Source organism: Muscardinus avellanarius (genome assembly GCF_963383645.1).
Source record: "Muscardinus avellanarius genome assembly, chromosome: 7".
NCBI classification, from domain to species: Eukaryota; Metazoa; Chordata; class Mammalia; order Rodentia; family Gliridae; genus Muscardinus; species Muscardinus avellanarius.
The window spans coordinates 24,158,183-24,176,892 of record NC_137793.1 but is presented as its reverse complement, the minus strand read 5'-3'; the positions used below and the strand labels follow the sequence as shown (position 1 = coordinate 24,176,892).

Below are 18,710 nucleotides of genomic sequence, written 5' to 3'. Positions count from 1 at the left end.
CCCACTCCTCAGTATCCAGGGCCATGGGAGAAAATGAGGGGGTCGGGGTTTTGGCCCCTGGGAGGCCACAGGATGTGGGAAGCAGAAACAGAGTGTATGCGTGAAAGTGCTCATAATATTGGTTCACACTGCAAAAAGGCAAATTAAAAAGAGGCCCCGGGGGAGGATCCACAGGCCCACAGTGGGAAGCCTGAGGAGCACCGACCTCTCCACTGCCAGGTAAATGCGCCTCCTTGGCCTTCAGGGCCTGATTTCCCCCTGCCTTAATACGCAACCTGGGAGGGTTGTTGAGTAATGAAGTTGCCAGGTGATTAACAGAATGGTCACCAGGGAGAGCCTGGTTTCCCTTCTCAGCTGGTAAGACTCTTTCTCAGAGCCACACCCCCTTCCCACCTGGTGAGGCCAGCCCAGCACCTCGCTGGGGGATTGTGGGATGATGTCACCCCCTGGCACTCCTCTGGACGTGACCTCAGTGGAGAGCGAGGTGAACCCCAGGTGTGGCGCCATAATGAGCTCATCTGTGAGGCCCCAGGAGGCCTCTCCCAGGCGTGGACCCCTGCCCTCCTAACCAGAATAACCAGGATGACCAGCTGCCCAGGGCTGGAGCCCCACCCGGCGCGAAGGAGCCCAGGCGCTAGGCAGGGAGGGCACTCCGGGCCAGTCTGCTTATGTTCTGGCTGCTTCCAGGCCACTTCCTGGAGGGCCCTGGCCATGGGATGGAGGAGTTCAGTCACCTGTGCCACCAATAAGATCCAAATGGCCGCCTTCCACAGAAATGCTCTGGGCCTGCAGCTTCCCGCCATCCCTGGCCAGGCCACAAGTCCACCCACGGCCACCCCCACTGGCCTGCCAAGGCAAACTGGCTTCATTGGTTGGGGCTGAACAAATTTTAAAAAGGGCCAATGGCTGCCAGGAGTCAGCCTACCTGAGAGAAAAATAAGTGCCTGGTAGATTCACTATAGTTCAGGGACTCTCACAGGCTGGGTGTCTCCTGCTACACAGAGTGCAGGCAACGGGAAGGCCCAGGGGCCATGGCAGGCGTGGGGCTTACCTCCTGGGGCACCTGGGCATCTTGCTTCACCTCTCGAAGCCTTACTGTCCCCATCTGAGCAACGGGAGAAGCTTTTGCTGAAGTCTGACAATCGACAAAGTTAATTTATGAATAGGAGTTAGAATCGTGGTGGTGGTGGGATACGGAGAAGGGGTGTGAAGGAGCCTTCTAGGTGGGGGAATGCATTGTGCTGAGATCCTGGTTACATGGTGCCAGCATTGGTGAAGATTCACCTTTCAGATCATACATATCTAGCCAGGCACAGTGGCTAGGCACAGTATCATCCCAGTACTTGTGAGGCTAGATCAGAGAATCAAAGGTTGTGGCCAGGCTCAGCAACTTGGCAAGACCTTGTTTCAAAATTTAAAAAAGTAAAAAAGGGCTAGGGGCCGGGCGTGGTGGCGCACGCTTGTAATCCCAACATTTGAGAGGCTGAGACGGGAGGATCGTGGTTCGCAGACAGCCTCAGCTACTTAGGCTCTTTGCAATGTAGTGAGACCGTGTTTCAAAATAAAGAATAAAAATAGGGCTGAGGGTGTAGCTCAGAGGTAGAATGTCCTGGATTCCATCCCCAGTACTACAAAATAAATAAATAAATAAATAAATAAATAAATAAATAAAATAAAAAGGGCTAGGGGTGTAGCTCAGTGGTAGGACATTCCTGGGTTCAATCCCTAGTTAAAAAAAAAAAAAAAGAGTTACACACATCTCACTACAAAGAAGGAAAGAAAATAAAGAAGGAAGAGAAGGCAGGAGAGAGAAAACTTGGGTAAGAATCCCACAGGGTTGTTGGAAGGCTGGGGGAGGGGGTGCAGGCTGCTGCTGCTGCTTCTTCTTCTTTTTTTTTTTTTTTCTGTCTCATCTCGGGCTCTCTTGGTAAATAGACATCAGCATTGTGGGGGAAGCCTAAGCTGCCAGGGTTCAGATCCTGGCTCCCCCACCTCCTGGCTGATTGGCCTTGGATGGGAGCTTTACCTCGGTCAGCTTTAGTTCCCCTAGATACAAAATGGGACCAGTGCAGCACAGCTGAACCTCCGTGTCTGCACCTCCTTGGGGTCAACCAATAGTGCACAGAGCTGGGGCTTTCGCACATGGCATCTCCTTCCATACTTGAAGCCAGCTGTGTGGGACAGGGAGCTGTGTCTTCCCATAGAGGAGACAGGACTCAGAGGAAGAGACCTGGCCAGCCAAGCCATAACCAGGGAGAGGACGAGGAAGGCTTGAAGCCCCCAGAAACAGAGCCCAGAGCCCTGTTCTGCCCTATATCACACTACCCAGGTAGCCCAGGATGTAGGCAGAGGTAGGCATCTTTGTCTTCCCTGAGGATATAACCCACCACCCAGAGCCCACAGAACACGGGGCAGCTCCCAGGTCCCACAGACGTCCTCCCCCGCGGTTCCTGGGTGGGCAGCAGCACGTGGCCCTCGCTCCACGTCACCTGACCCCCCTCCAAGGCACCCTGAGCCTAGCGGGAAGCATGCTCACAAACTGCTGTGGACCAACATGGAGGGGGAGGAAGGTTTTGGTCAGAAGTCCCAGGCAGGGACGTGTGCTGGCAGGGTGGGGGACACATTCCAGTGTGCCGGAGGAGGTGGTAAGGACTGGCCTTGTAAGGCGAGGGGAGGAAAGGGGCTGGGAGGTCCAGCTGAGGGGGGGTGTAGGTGGAATGTAGCTGAGGGCCCTGAAATTCTGGGCTTAGGCGTGAGCCAGATGACATCTACGGAAAACAATTTTATTTGCTTTTAGAAGAGTCCTTGAATGGCTGGGATTCCTGCCCAAAGTCTCTGACCTCCATGCTTAATAATCTGTGGAAACTTACAGAGTTAACAGTGAGGAGGCTGCGGTCAGGGCGGGGGGAGAGGAGGACGTCGGTTATGTCAGCCAGCACCCCAGACTTTAAGTCCTGACTCTTCCAGCAAGTAAAGGAAGTACGTCTGTTACCTACCAGGTGATGTCCACAAAATATGCCTGGACAGCCAGCCACCAGTCCTGCCCGGCCCTGCTCCAAAGCCATGGTCCCAGCACTGTGTGGTTTGGGGCTGCCCTTACTCCTCCCCAGGCCCTGGCTGCAGCTGCCTGCCCCACACCCACCTTTACCAAGGCGATCGAGCCATCTGAGATATAAACCTGCCACCCCTGCTCAGAAGCCTCTGGCCTTTCACTATTAAGAGAAAAGTCCTCAACTCCTTAACCTTGGCTCATTACCCAGCCCTGGCCTGCTCCCGAGGCCAGGAACAGGTGACCTGGCTCAGAGAGACTGCTCTCCTCTCCCTGCGCTCAGCTTAGCTTCTCCTCCTGGGCCTGTGATGGGGAGTGCCTAAGGACACATTCAAGGTGACCTCTAAAATCCCACTTCCTGGGGCTCCGCCTACCTGCAGCCACTTCACCCCAAAAGTGTGCATCTGAGTCCTGTGGCCAATTGTGACCAAAGAGCAGCAGCTCCCTCACTGCCGAGGACCCCACATGCTCTGGAAAGAGGTGGATGGAACACAGGGTGGGTGCCCGGGCTGGGCTCCGACCTCCAACAGACCCGGCCTTGACTCTGGTCCCATCACTTACCAACTTCCTGGGGTTGAGCCCCCTGGGGCCTCAATTTCCCCAGCTTTAAAGTGGAGGTCACAGTGGAAGCTCCATCAAGGGGTTTTGTGACAATTAATTGAGATGATTATTATATAATGCTAGCTTAGTATGATGTGTGTGTGTGTGTGTGTGTGTGTGTGTGTGTGTGTGTGTGTGCGCGCGCATACATGGTGCTGGGGATGGAGCCCAGGGCCTTGTGCATGCTGGGAGAATGCTCTACCACTGAGCCACACTCCCCCAGCCCCTAAACTAGCAGATGGTCAATTACAATAAATGATAACTGGAAAGCATCATAAGGTATCCTGAGCTGTACGTGACCATTGCAGAGTCCCTGTCGCTACAGTTTATTCTGATAAATTCTCATGAGGTTAATAATTATTTAAAGCCATATGAGCCTGGGCAGGCGAAGGCTGGGGCTTTCTGTGGCCACCAGTTCCAGGGAGCAGGCTGCTCCCCGGAAACACAGATTCTCTGAACATCCTGTGGGGCCACTTTCCCAAGGATAATCACTGGCCTGTCCAAAGCCCAGGTTAGAACTCAACCACCCAAACAAACATGCCTCCTTCCCGCGGGCCAGGCCAGAATAAGCACCTTATGTCACTGATAACCACAGGCTGGGGTTGGAGCAGTGTTGATCCAGCCGGCGGTGACCTCATTTCCTTGGGTTACACTCTCATGGTGAGAGGAGGGCGCTGACCTGCTGCGGTCATAAAACCAGCCACCCAGAAAGAGAAAAAATGGGCACCTTCAGTCCTTCCCAAGCCCAGGGTTTCCAGGGAGCAAGGAGTTTCTATGAATATAAGACCTGAAAGGGACGATCCTTTCTCTTCTGGACTCCTCATTCGGTCCTCAGTCCCTGCCAACTCCCCTGGGGGACCCTGCACCACGGTAAGGAAGCAAGGGGCATAAAGGATAGGGTTGTGGCCTCTTCATGGAAGGAGCCTCCTTCCTCACCCAGCCACTGACGCTGAAGATGAAGGTGGTCAGCCCAGGGCTGCACACAAGGCTGACACTCAGTCAATGGCCCCTGGTGTTTCCACACCTCCCCTGGCTCCTCTTCTTTCTTTCTCTCTAGGGATGTGGGGGATCACAGCGCCCAGGAGGCCTCCACAGCACCCAGGAGCCAGGAAGGTCCTGGATCAGCAGGAACACCTCGTGCTCTGCAGAAAGAAGCCTGCCCTGCCCTTGGTAAAGAGCAGAGCTGTCCGGGCTTGCTGGTGGCACCCAGCCCGCAAGGGCACTGGCAGGAGCTCCATCTCCAGCTCTGACGTCAGTGCTCACTGGTCTCCGCCTACTGCCACTGCACCCTCTGTGAGCTGACTAATGCCACCTCACCTGACAGCTGTGGCCCGGGGCCCCTGCTTAACTCTGAGCAGGAGGAGAGCGCCAGGAAATCAACATTCATTGAGCGCATATTACACACCAGGTACAGGGCTGCCCTGAAACCGGCTTAGAGTTGGATGGGGGGACCCAGCAACAAATAAGTGAACAAAGAAAGATGGACTGGTGATGGTAAAGCTTACCAGGCACTATGCTAAGTGCCTCTCAGCTAAATAATCTTATTTAATTCTCACAAACTATTACTCGAGCCCCACATTCTCTACTTTCTACCCTGATTTATGCTGTTTTTTTTTTTTTCTTTTTTGGTACTGAAGGTTGAAGCGAGGGGTGTCCTACCTTCAAAGATGCACCCCCAGCCCTTTTGATATTTTTATTTTGAAACAGGGTCTTCCTAAGTGGAGGGTCTCGCTAAATTGCTGAATTTAGTCTCCAACCTGCGATCTTCCTGTCTCTGCCTCCCAAGTACTGGGGTTACAGGTGTGCACCACCATGCCTGGCTTCTTACTAACTGATATCCTTGGGTTCCATATCCACAGTTCAGCTTGCCTCAGATTGAAAATACACAAAAGGGCTGGGGGTGTAGCTCAATGGTAGGGCACTTGCCTAGCATATATGAGGTCCTGGGTTCTACCTCCAGCAACACAAAATAGGTAAATAGAAATAAAAGGGGGAAAACTGCCTATTTAACATGTATAGACTTTTTCTTGCCATTAATTCCCTCCATAATCAAATATAACAACTATTTGTTTAGTTTTAATTTTTTTTTTTTTTTTTGCAGTACTGGAGATGGAATCCAGGGGTATTCTTCCTCCGAGCTACACACCCCCAGCCCTATTGTTTTTATTCTTTATTTTGAAACAGCGTATCACTGAGTTGCAAAGGGCCTCACTAAGTAGCTGAGGCTGTCCACAAACAGCAATCCTCCTGTCTCAGCGTCCCGAATGTTGGGATTACAAAAGCATGCGCCACCACACCCAGCTTTATAACAACTATTTATCTAGCCCTTACAGTCTACAGAAAGGCACATGTAGTTTGCAATATGCAAATATCATGCCATTTTATAGCAGGGACTTGAGCATCTGAGAGTTCTGTTACTTCCGGGAGCCTGGAACCGGTACCCCAGGGACACTGAAGGACAACCAGGGTCCGGTGCCATCTGCCTGTTGACTGAGCGTGTCCACAGCTGGCTTTTTCAGCTCTTCAGTGAGTGGACTCACGTGGTGGTGAATGCACAGATCTGACCCAGCGCCCTGGGCCCCGTGGTCAGGGAGCGAGTCCTGCTGACGCTCAACAACATACAGGGCCTGAGTCCCCCTGGCCGCATCCACTCCCTGCTGGCTCACCTTGCTATGACATCCCCACACACCGGGACTTCCTGCGCCTGCTGATGCTCCTCCCGCAGCACATGATGCCACCTGCTAAGGGCTGGTCCCCGAGGCTGTCAGTGCGTGGTACTATCACCGCAGAAAAGGAAAGGTCTGCAGAGTGGCCCCCATCCCAGGCCAGCGGCACACAGTCAGTGTTTCAGAATGCCAGCATGTCTCAGTATCTCACCTCCACCTCGGATTCATGATGGGGTGAGACCCCAGAGTGTACACAGAGGGCCAGGCGCTTGCCTTGGAAGGGTCACCTCCCAACAGGGTTGAGGTGGAGGGCCTATAAAACTCTTTCTTTGATGCCTGTTCCACTGGGGGTCGTGCCATAGAAAGTACACAGTCTTCCCCAGAGACAGAAGAGAGCTTTGACTCTAGTCTATTCTCCTTCAGTTGGTCAGTGAAACTGAGACCAGAGATGTTCAGCAACTTGACCGGGGTCATACTGGAATAAAACAATTGAGCAGACACCTAGATTGGGTTTCCCAATGCCTTGCCAAGCTCTCTCCACCAGTCTATGGGGTCCCCTGGGCTTTGGTACCATCAGGCTTAAGAAGAGGATCTGGGTGCTAGAAAGTGAACTCTCCCTCCTCAGGGGAGGGTGGTAAGCTGTGTTTAAACACAGCTAAGGAGAAGCGACATCAGCTCCTGAGGGACCTCCTAACCCCACAGCCACAGCTCGCCTCTCTGAACCCCAGCTTCCTCTATAAAGAGAGGACAGCCACCTCCCAGGTGGTCTGAAGATTACAGGCCGCAATGTGTCCAACATCAAGAGCCACCAGGGCCAAGGAGTTAGGTTTTTAGCTTCCTATTGTCTTGTGGTGAAGAGGAAACCCAGAAATTCCATGAGTGGAAAAAAAAAAATTCCAACATCAAACGGGAGAGGGGGAGGCCGGGCTCGGCTCTGTGATGGCTTTCTAGGTTGTAAACACAGAATCAAGAGGCTTTGAAGTCCTCAGCTGCTGCCAGGCAGGAAGCCCTGGCTCCCACTCCGTCCCTGAGGGCCCCCCGGGGGTCTGACTGAAGCGCTCCAGCAGCCCTCAGTGATTTGCACGGAGCATTTATGAGGCTCTGGAACAATGGCTGGTTCTAGGAATCAGGGTGGACGGACTCTGCGTCATGAACTGCCAGGAAACCCACACCAACGCCTCCTTCAGCATGGCCCGGGAGCCAGAGGGGTTCAGTGGAGGGGGCCGCCCACGCCGCTAGGAAGCTGCCCCCAGCCCTCCGCCACAACATCAAGTGACCCCGGGATGATTCAAAGTGGAAAAGCCCACTGGCCAAGCAGGGATGAACGCATGACTCCTGTTCATCCATGGAGCCCGGAGGCTCTGTGGGACATGGCCAAAATCTTCTCCTCCTCTCTGACAAAGCGACACTCTCCACCAGTCGCTCTGTGCTCAACACTGTTGTTATAAACTAGGAGAGCCGTGGCGCTGCAGGCCTGGAAACAGATGTCAGCCATAGGGAGGCTTCTCTCCTTCTCAAACGCCTCCCCCTTCTCATCTGGGGTCCCAGAAAACCCCGAATGGCGTGGCGGGAGGGACTTACACTTCCGTCGTGATGAATCCGGTCAGTTCCGAGAGGAAGAGGAAGAGGATGAAGAGGCAGCAGCAAATGGAGACTGCAAGGAAACGGCGAAAGCCAAACGTTAGTGTGGTGGTGCTAACGAAGACCACCTCCCTCCCCAGCCCCGCCCCACCCAGAGAGGAGCTGCTCGAGGTCCCAGGACATAGGTGGGGTGATGCTCCCAAAGACCTCCAAAAGCCCCTTCTTCCTTGGCGCTCAAGATGAAGCAGCCCCACTCCTTAAAAAGGCAGTCTGCCGGTGGTGCTGATCAGACACTGGGGTCAGAGTGGAGCTTCCTTAGGGACAGGTGGCAGGTTGGTGGCCCACAAAGGTGTTCTGTTTGGCTTGAATGATACATGTTTTAAAATTTCGAGTCCACATTGAACATTTGGGAGATTTCACGTGAAAGTCCAGATTTCGGGCCGGGCGTGGTGGCGCACGCTTGTCATCCCCGCGCTTGGGAGGCGGAGACAGGAGGATCGCCCAGGTTCGAAGGCAGCCTCGCTGGCTTAAGAGACCCTGTTTCCAAATAAAAGTATAAAATAGGTCTGGGAGTGTAGCCCGAGGTAGAAGGGTTTCCAGGAACTCCAGTACCACCAAAATAAATAAAATAAAAGTCCAGATTTCTAGCTCTGGCAGAATGCCCAGCCCTTGCTCCCACACAGCATCTGAGACAAGCTGGCCACAGACCCCACATTCCCTCCTGCCTCCCCGATTCCAAGGCCAAGGCACAGCCTTTCCTGCCCTCGGTCTATCAGCAAGTAGTTCCCAGCTCACAATGATGAACAGGGGATTTCTCAGGTCACAATGAGGCAAAAGACCCATGTGTTCCTTAGGAACCAGACTTTAAATTCTGATCTTTTTCCAGACTAGTGATGGCCAGAATCCTCTCTCATGATACTGGCCAGTGGCAGCCACAGCGCCCATCAGCCCACAATCACCAGAATGATGCTCTCGAGCTCACTGCGATGCAACCCCAGGACAGCGCTTAGGTCAGGTGACAGGAGCACATTCTGGCTTATGATGTTTTCAACTTAAGATGTTCATTTGGGCCTTAACCCCAAGGTAAATTGAGGAGCACCTGTATCTATCTACCTACTCACTTATCTATCTACCTATCTTAACAGTGAACAGCCAAAGACATGTTCAAGAGAGAAAATAATGAGGGTTTGTTGAACACCAGCCACATGCTCTGCTGTGGAAGCATCATCAGACTCCTGCACTGTCCTCCTCCACCAGCCCTGACCAGGGCCCTGGACCAGGATGAGGGGATAGAAATGGAGGCTCAGACAGAGGAACAGACTGGCCCTTGTTTACGGCAGGTGTTGCAGGACTGGAAGCCCAAGTTCTACAGCCAGTGTGCTGAGAAAAAGATTCCCAAGAACTTGGCTCCAGGTAAAGGGAGGGATGTCCCCAGACTGCCTGCAAGTCTCCGCAGCCACACCAAGATACGAGGACACCAGAATAGTCTCTACTAGTCTTTCCCAAACTTGAAAAGTTGTTTGATAGCATCATTTGGGATTTTACTTTAAAAAAAAAAGTAATACATGCATATTATAAGAAAAAAATCCAGCTATATATAAAAAAAAAAAAGTGAAGCCAGGCGTGGTGGCACACCCTTGTAATCCCAGCATTTGGGAGGCTGAGACCGGAGGATCGTGGTTCGCGGACAGCCTCAGCTACTTAGTGAGGCCCTCTGTAACTTAGTGAGACCCCGTTTTAAAATAAAGAATAAAAAAAAATAGGGCAGGGGGTGTAGCTCGGAGGTCGAATGCCCATGGGTTCCATCCCCAGACCAGCTTAAAAAAAAAAAAAAAAAAAAAGTGCACTGTGTCTTTCTCCTGATTCTAAGTACCCTTATGGGTCCTCCTATGCTTATCAAGACTATATAAATAATAAGAATTACATAGTATTATACATGATAATTATATATCTTACATAAATTACATATTAAAATACAAATATATGAAAATGTATAAATTACATATAAATATTAAAATACTATATATATATATTTTTTTTATTATTATTATTTTTTTCCCCTGCAGTACTGGATAGAACCCAGGAGCATTCTATCTCTGAACTACACTGCCAGACCTTTTTTTTTTTTAATTCTTTACTTTGAAACAGGGTCTCACTGAATTGCAAAGGGCCTCACTAAGTAGTAGCTGAGGCTGTCTGCGAACCACGATCCTCCTGTCTCGGCCTCCCAAATGCTGGGATTACAAGTGTGCGCCACCTCACTCGGCTTATATTTACATTCACTTTTTAAATTTCTTTTTTCTCTAACTGATCAGCAACGGGACACACCCTTTTCAATTATGCTCTGCTTATTTAGCACTCTATGTATGGACAGGCTCCGCCTCCATCCAGTGGCCAGGGTTTATTTGTTTGCTTGTTTCCAGCATGGAACAATTTCAAAAGACTTCTACGGCTGCCAAACAAATCCGCTGGAGAAGCTCAGTCACCAATCCGCACTTCCTGGGTCCAGGTCTCCCCCTCACCTGCAAACTGCAGCTCTCACCCCGAGGCAGACAGAACACGCCTGGACTCTAACACCTGTTCTGACGAATGCCAGCTAGGTCTGCACTTGAGAGCCACCTTCCCGCCCTCCACATCCCCCCTGGATGCTGGAATGGTGAAGAGGTAACACGTGAGGAGTGTTTCTGAATTTCAGCGCTGACCCACATGACCACATCTTCCAGCTGGAAGTCCAGCCTCTACCACAGGCAGGGAGGCAGGGGTTCGAGGGCTCTGTGTGAGTCCTGCCTGCTTCTTCAAGGCAGCCCAGCCTGCTCTGCCCAGCACTGCACCCCGTACATGCTGAGTCTGCCCAGCTAAGACCTAAGTGCAACAGCCCCAATCACACCTGCTTTACTGTGCGTTCCTCCTGCCCTTGTCCTGCTGAGGTCTTAGTACCACAGAGGCCTCAGGGACCAGTACCACACCTGGCTCAGACAGGGTACAAAGTTTGTTGAATGAATGAGACACATGCAGGTGGGTAGGACTTTAACCAAAAAGACATCGGGCAGCAGGAGGGCAGTGCAGGTTTGCGGTCCATGTTTGGGCATGGCTCGGAGGCACCTCAACTCCGGACTTCTGAAACTGACTCAGGCCTGGGGAGCGGGGATGTGACTTGGGAGAATGCCTGCTGGTAGGACACCAGTGCAGCTGGCTGGAGGGCCATGGACCTGACACCCAGGCCTGTGCGGGAAGGGCAAGGAATCTGTTCAAGGTCACGCTGCAAATTAGAGGGATGACCTCCAAGCCCTGATCTAAGTCCCACCTGGCTCTTCCCATCGGTTATTAATAGCAGTGAGCATGCGTAATGACACGGCGTGCGGGAGCCCTGCCCTGTGCTCAAGGACAAAGCCTGGAGCCCGTTCATCAACTCTGTCCCGGCTCTTGGCATGGGGCCTGGCCCAGGACCTGCTTCATAAACGTCATCCACTAAAATGGTGGCCAGAGGCCGGCTTCCTCCACCTCTGCCTTTCCCGTCCTGTAAGGAAATTCACCATCTCGTGCTGAGGCTGGGAACACACAGCAGGAACACAACCCCGGAGGGCCATTTGGCAGGACTGTCTGAGTGTATCACACATATACCCTCTGACCCAGTAATTCCTCTCTTAGTAGTGTTACAGAAATAACTATATAAGGGTGCAAAAAGATGTGTCAGTCATGGCAACAGGCTGAAATGGGGAAAAACATTCACCCTTAGGGGCTGGTTAGCTAAGCCACAGGCCAGCCAGGTAAGGTACAGACAGCCCTTGGCAGAATGCGGAGCCACTGGTGCTAGGAGAAAAGGTGTCTGGGATGTGCCAACTGAGGAAATGGGGGGTAGTGAGCACAGGCTGTGCCTTTTGGGTGTAAAAGGATGACGTAAGTATATCAAAGCCAGAATGTCATTTATTTGCCATGGTGGAGACTAAACTCAGGGACAGGCCAGCGCTCTACCACTGAGCCACATCCCTGGCCCCACATCTGAATAATTTTCAAGATGTTCTAGAAGCATGCATGCTTGGCAGTTAAGCAAATTACAAAGGGGAGACTGTAGGATTGAGAAAAGGAAGGAGATCTGAGCTGTTGCTGGTGGACGGAGGGGGAGGAGCCTCACCTGAACCTGTGGATAGGCTCATAGGCCAGGCAAGCCCCTCCCTCTCACGTTCCCCTCAATACCTCTCCCTCGGGAGGGGGTACGGCACAGAGCCGCATGCTTCTTGGGTCACTGACCTTCAGAGGCCGCTGGTTTCCTGGGGGGACAGGGACAGACCAATAGACAGTCCGTGTGCTGAGGGCTCTGGGCCCAGCACCGGGCAGGCTCAATCTCACTTAATCTTATCAGGAAACCGAGGCTCAGAGGAGTGGAGGACCTGCCGAGGGTCCCACAGCTGCTCTGCCTGCCCGCACAGCCCATGTGACGTCCGGTCCGCCCCTGGTCTGTGTGCCTCGCCCCCATCCCGAACTCAGAGGCCTCTGCGGCCTCCACCGGCCCAGCGGTGGGCAGCTGAAAGGGCCTCAGGACCACCCTCCCACGCCAACACCACAGAGGCCAGGGGCCACCGTGGCCACCAGGCTCGCCTTGGCTCTACCTTTCCAAGCTGTGAAACTGCCGACAACTTACTTCCCCTCTCTGAGCTCATTTTCTCAGATGAAGGAGGAAGCTAAATTTAGCCACCCCTGCAGGGGGCCGTGGTTTGCTTTTGAGTATGATTTTGTTAACATACGCTTTCTACTGTGGGATAATAATAAATGGCAAAGAGAGCACAGAGTTCCTGCGCCGTCTTCTCCCGGGTTCCTCCAATTCAGTACCTCACGCAATCAGGGGACATCTGTCAGCATGAAGAGACTGAAGGTACTAGAGTAAGCTCGCTCGGCGACAGTCTGTATTCAAGTTTCCCCAGTTTTCCCAACAAATGTTTTGTTTCTGTTCTAGGAATTGATGCAGGATCCACGAGGTACTAACTCATCCTGGGTCTTCTGTATCAACTCCTCCTGGGTTCTTCTCGTCTGTGACAGTTCTCCGTCCTCATCCCTGTGGAAGAGCACTGGCCAGACAGCCCGTAGAATGTCTCCCAGTCTGGGATCGTGACGTTTTCTCCTGACTGGCCTGAGCTTTATTGGGGTGGGGGGAGCTCCCACGGAGGCAAGGTGCCTGCACACAACACGGGGTACCTGGCACGCACACGGTTGTCACGGTGACCCCACCTTCACGGCCTGGTGAGGAGGTGTCTCTAGCTATCCCCAAGGCAAAGCTGCCATTTTAATCTCTGCTCTTTGGCAGCGAGTAGCTACACCCAGGCCCTGCTCTTTGCAGGAGAGGGGTGGTGAGGGGTTGTATTATTATGTGGAATCTTCTGTAAGGAAAATTTGCCCTTCTCCCCGTTTAGTATCAGTGGGGACTCACAGGCTTCTTCACTGGGGTCTAAACCAAGACAGTCATTATATATTTTACTACTTCCCAGCCTTGGTCCTCGGGGCCTCTCTTACTGGGCTGGCTCCTGGGTCCTGACCCAGGCTCCGGGATCTTCAAGTAATTTCCCCACCTCTCCCTGGAATCAGTCATTTTCTAAGGAGCCTTGGTTCCTTTTCCTGAAGAATGGTTTTCAGAAACCAAAATCTGGGTGAGTTTGTAATCCTTCCCCACCGCGTAGTGGTGACAGAACCCAGGGGTATTCTTTTGTTTGTTTGTTTGCAGTATTGGGGATGAAACCCAGGGGCATTCTACTTCTGAGCTTCACCCCCACAGCCCTATTTTTTTTTTTTGGTGGTACTGGGGTTCCAGGAAGCCCTTCTACCTCCAGGCTACACTCCCAGACCTATTTTATACTTTTTTAGTTTTGGAAACAGGGCCTCTTAAGCCAGTGCGGCTGGCTTCGAACCTGCGCGATCCTTGTCTCCGCCTCCCAAGCGCAGGGATTACAAGCGTGCACCACCACGCCCGGCCTTATTCTTTATTTTGAAACAGGGTTTCTCTGGGTTGCAAAGGACCTCACTAAGTAGCTGAGGCTGTCCAGGAACCCAGATCCTCCTGTCTCAGCCTCCCAAATGCTGGGATTACAAGTGTGCGCCACCACTCCTGGCTTCAACCCAGGGGTATTCTACCTCCAAACTACACCCCCACTCTTTATTTTCATTTTGAAACAGGGTTTCGCTAAGTTGCTAAGGGTCTTGCTAACTTACTGAGGTTAAGTAATCTTGTGGTCTTCCTGTCCCAACCTCTCAAGTACTGGGATTACAGAATTCACCCCCACACCTGGCTTGTGATTTATTTAATGGATAAAAAAAATGCTTATGTAAAAAGCTCAGATTATTTCAAAGGTATGAAAATAAAAGTGACTCTCCCTCCCATCCCTGAGCCCATTTCTTCTCCCGGGGTAGCTAACTACAGGTTGGGTGAGTGCTCAGTGTCCAGAATGCCGGGAACCAGAAGCGGTTTGGATTTCAGATTCGTTCAGATTTGGAAGAGTTGAACACACATAATGAGGTATCTTGAGGATGGGACCCGAGGCTCAACATGAAATTCACTTATGCTTCTGGTGCGCCCTATACACATAGCCTGAAGGTTTCACTAATCTACTATGGGTCTTGCTAACTTACTGAGGCTGGCCTCGAACCTGTGATCTTCCTGTCTCAACCTCCCTTATCGTAAAAACATTATACAAGGTTTTTTTTTGTTTTTTTTTTTTTTTTTTTTTTTTTTTGGTGGTACTGGGGTTCCTGGAAGCCCTTCTATCTCCGGGCTACACTCCCAGACCTATTTTTACATTTTTATTTGGAAACAGGGTCTCCTAAGCCAGAGCACACGGCTAGCTTCGAACCTGAGCGATCCTCCTGTCTCTGCCTCCCAAGCGCGGGGATTACAAGCGTGCGCCACCACGCCCGGCTATACAAGGTTTTTAATGCGCCTGTGTTTAGCTGCTGTCACAAGAGGCCAGGTGTGTCTTTTCCACTTGAGGTAGCATGCGGATGCTCTTATGTTTTGGATTTGGGGGCTAAGGGAGTGGCTCAGTAGAAGAGTTAGCAGGCTTACGTCCCTGGGTTCCATCCCTGGCAGGATGCAAAAATACTTTTGGAACATTTCAGATTTTCAGATTAGGGTTCCTCAACCTATACTGATGCTTCTTTGCATCCGTTTAGAAACGGATGATCCTAATCCCTTGTGGGTTCCCAGGAAGGACAGAGATTCAGGAAAGAAATAGGGGAGCGGCCTGGAAGATGCTCAGCATGGTTCCTTCCCTCCTGTCCGTCCTTCCATTCCTTCCTCCCTCCCTGACCCAGGTGTTCTGCGGCACGAGCAGGCGGGTTCCCGGGAGCGTGCGGGGTGGGAGCAGTGGTCAGCTACTCACTAATGGCCCCGGTGTACGTTGGCTGCGTTAGGTCCTTGGGCACCTTCCTGTAGATATCAAACCTGGGAAGAAGAGATGGGAGAGGTGAGGCGGGCGCGGAGGGTGGGTCTCCGGGCAGTGGCTGGGGTGTGGGCGCACCCTGCGGGTCAAGACACCATGGTTCCTTCCCAGACCAGTCCCCTGTGCACCTGCAGGTGACCCCATCCACATGGCCTCGCAAGAGCCCTCTCCAGTGTGATGTGACCCCTGCCCCGACGCCGCCCTCTGACCCAGTCTCATTATCGCCTCTTCATAACACTGAGCGCCTAAGGGCATTACAAATGACCGTGCCCACTCATCTGCTCACACTCCTCACTTCTTTGTGTGGGGTCTTCCCTCCCGGAGGGCAGGGGCCCTGTCAGGTTCTGTCCCGGGCCATGTCCTCAAACACTAGCACGAGCCTGGCACGGGTTGGCACTGGATAAATGACGGCGGAATGCATCAGCAGCTGAGTCTCAGTGACTCCGACACAAAGGGAAACCGGGAAAGGCTGGGGCCCTCCTGACTGCCTTCCTGCTCTCACCTCTCCAACCCTTCCCTTTCCTGCCTCCACTCCGGTCCCGCTCCATCTCCCGCATCCCCAGCCAGCACCTGCCTGTTCCTGGGGTACCATCACGTATCACTTATGAGGTTAGCTGAGATCCAGCCTGGCATCAGCTAGTGGGGCACTGGTGCCCGCCCCGCAGGGTCTCCTCGTGCGTGTGTGTGTGTGTGTGTGTGTGTGTGCGTGCGTGCATGTATGCGTGCGCACATGTGCACGTATATGTTACTGAGGACTGAAACCGGGGTATTCTAACCTCCAAACCATACTCCCAAATCTAGTTTATTTTTTTATTTTGAAACTGTTCTAAGTTGTTGAGAATCGTGCCAAGTTTCTGAGGCTGGCCTCGAACTTGCAATCCTCCTATCTCAGCTTCCCAAGTACTGGGATTACAGTTGTGCACCACTACACCTGGCTTGAGGGTATCCTCTTCACCGTTGCTTTTCCTTCCTGGGAATCATGCAGGAACGCAGAAAATCATGAGGGTGCCAGAAAAATTTGGGGCTTTGTAATGAGAGGATGTTTTATCTATAGCTAATTAGGAGTTAATGCTTGGGAATTAGACTGCCTGACTCAAATCTCAACTGGTCTTCTTCCTTGTTCTGTGACCACTGGCAATGGACTTTACCTCTCTGAGCCTCGGTCGCAACTGTAAAAAGGCACCTGGGAGCCGGGCGTGATGGCACATACTTGTAATCCCAGCATTCGGGAGGCTGAGACAGGAGGATCACAGTTCGCAGACTGCCTCAGCTACTTAGCGAGGCCCTACACAACTCAGTGAAAGCCTGTTTCAAAAATAAAAAGACTAGCTGGGTGTCATGGTACATGCTTGTAATCCCCGCGCGTGGGAGGCGGAGACAGGAGGATCACACAGGTTCAAAGCCAGCCTTGCTGGCTTAAAAGACCCTGTTTCCAAATAAAAATTAAAAAAAAATAGATCTGGGAGTGTAGCCCAGAGGTAGAAGGGTTTCCAAGAACCCCAGTACCACCAAAATAGAAAATAAAAAATAAAAAGACTAAAAAATAGGGCTCGGAGTGTAGCGTGGAGGTACAATGCCCCTGGGTTCTATCCCAAAGTACTGCAAAAAAAAAAAAAAAAAAAAAAAAAAAAAAAAAAAAAGCACTGGGGAGGGTAGAGACGCATCTGTGGGGGCTGTGGCCCGGGGAGTTTGTGGAGGAGCCTCCAGGCATGAAGGATTCTCCCACCGGCCTTGGGGCTTGTAGCGTCCCCATGCTCTCTGCAGAGCTCAGCTTGGTGAACAGGCAGGTGCCTCCTCTCTGGTGATAGGAAAATAAACCAGTGCAAGGCCACTTTCTCCCCTGCACGGGGACCTGGGGCTAGGGGTGTGTTGGGAGACAGAGGCCCATGCAACTCACTCAACTACCCAATCTACTACATTCCCTTGTTCTGAAAATAATAGTCTCCTTTGTCTTAAGGTCCGAGCTTGTGCTGCGGAGCCAGAGTGCCAAGCCTCACTGTGCCTCCTCCACTGTGGGATGCTAGACCTGTTATTTAACCTCTCTGTGCCTCAGTTATTGTATAAAAGGGGAGTGGCAGCACCAACTGCCCCACAGCACGGAGGTGAAGTGACTGAGGGACGGAAAGCGATGAGGGCCCACGTCTCACACAGGAAGAGCCGGAGTCGGCCCCTGGGACTGTTTCTGGTGCTTGTGGGACTAGTCAGGATGCACGTACAGCGTGGTGAGGCCTCTCTCAGGCATTAGGGACACGGAGATAAGATATCGGCCCTTGACCCTGTGAACGTGTGAGACGGAAGGGGATAGGAAAGGTGTGGCGCTGTCTTGTAGGATCCGCTAGAGAGACTGGAGGAGCCCAGAAGGGGTCCCCACGGTGAAGCTCCCTGCCAGGGGGGCAGGAGAAGGGTGGAGGACACGGTGGGCCAGGGCGTGAGGCCAGCAAAGGTCCAGGCCAGCAGCAGAGCACTGGCCTCCAGCAGAGTGACTGGATGGAGGGAGGAGGCCGGAGAGGCAGGAGGGCCCATGATGGGTGTCAGGCGAGCTCCACGCGCCCAGGCAGGTAGCCCACCATGGGACCTTCAGAGGTCAGCGGGTTTGGGGGTTGGAGGGGTGGGGGATGGGAAAATGCTGAGCTCCAGCGGATTAGGGACAGTTCTCAACCTGCGATGGATCGAGGACACCATTCCAGCTGGGTAGGGGTAACTCCCTCCATCTGGACAGAGTCAGGAGCCGTGGCCTCAGGGTGCAAGGTGGGGTGCCTTCAGTCATTTCCACAAGGGATCCAGCAGCCTGTTCTGCAGCTGGGCAGTGGCAGGTGAGTGAGCCCAACTGTGGGCAAAGGGAAGTGTTCTGAGCAGGGGGAGGTCGACAGGCAAAATGCACCAAATGCAGCCCCCACCTCCTCTACTTTTTTTTTTTTTTTTTTTTTTTTTGCAGTACTGGGGATGGAACCCAGGGGCTTCTACCTCTAAGCTATGCCCCCAGCCCTATATTGTGTGTGTATGTGGTACTGGGGGTGGAACCCAGGGCCTTTTCTACCTCCGGGCTACACTCCCAGACCTATTTTATACTTTATTTGGAAACAGGGTCTCACTAAGTTGCCGAGAGCCTCACTAAGTAGCTGAGGCTGGCTTCCAACCTGTGCGATCCTCCTGTCTCAACCTCTCAAGCACTGGGATTACAAGCGTGCGCCACCATGCCCGGCTCCCAGCCCTATTTTTTATTCTTTACTTTGAAACAGGGTCTCACTGAGTTGCAGAGGGCCTCACTAAGTAGCTGAGGCTGGCTGTGAACAGCGATCCTCCTGTCTCAGCCTCCCTAATGCTGGGATTACAAGCGTGCGCCACCATTACCACCTCAACTTTCAGCTCATCCTGGAGTTATGGAGACAT

The 18,710-nt window shown here is 52.5% G+C and overlaps 1 protein-coding gene across 1 annotated transcript in view; it reads right to left on the bottom strand.

Annotated features, from left to right (window-relative positions):
* The window catches only part of ERGIC1 (endoplasmic reticulum-golgi intermediate compartment 1), a gene marked incomplete at both ends in the record, with an annotated part of 52,208 nt that extends 34,365 nt beyond the window's left edge, over nucleotides 1-17,843 (bottom strand). The window contains 3 exons of the mRNA XM_080698636.1: nucleotides 7,897-7,969; nucleotides 15,261-15,322; nucleotides 17,692-17,843. Of these exons, the coding sequence (XP_080554762.1) occupies nucleotides 7,897-7,969; nucleotides 15,261-15,322; nucleotides 17,692-17,843 (287 nt within the window). The remainder of the gene's footprint in view (nucleotides 1-7,896; nucleotides 7,970-15,260; nucleotides 15,323-17,691) is intronic.
* Between the last annotated feature and the right edge of the window lie 867 nt (nucleotides 17,844-18,710).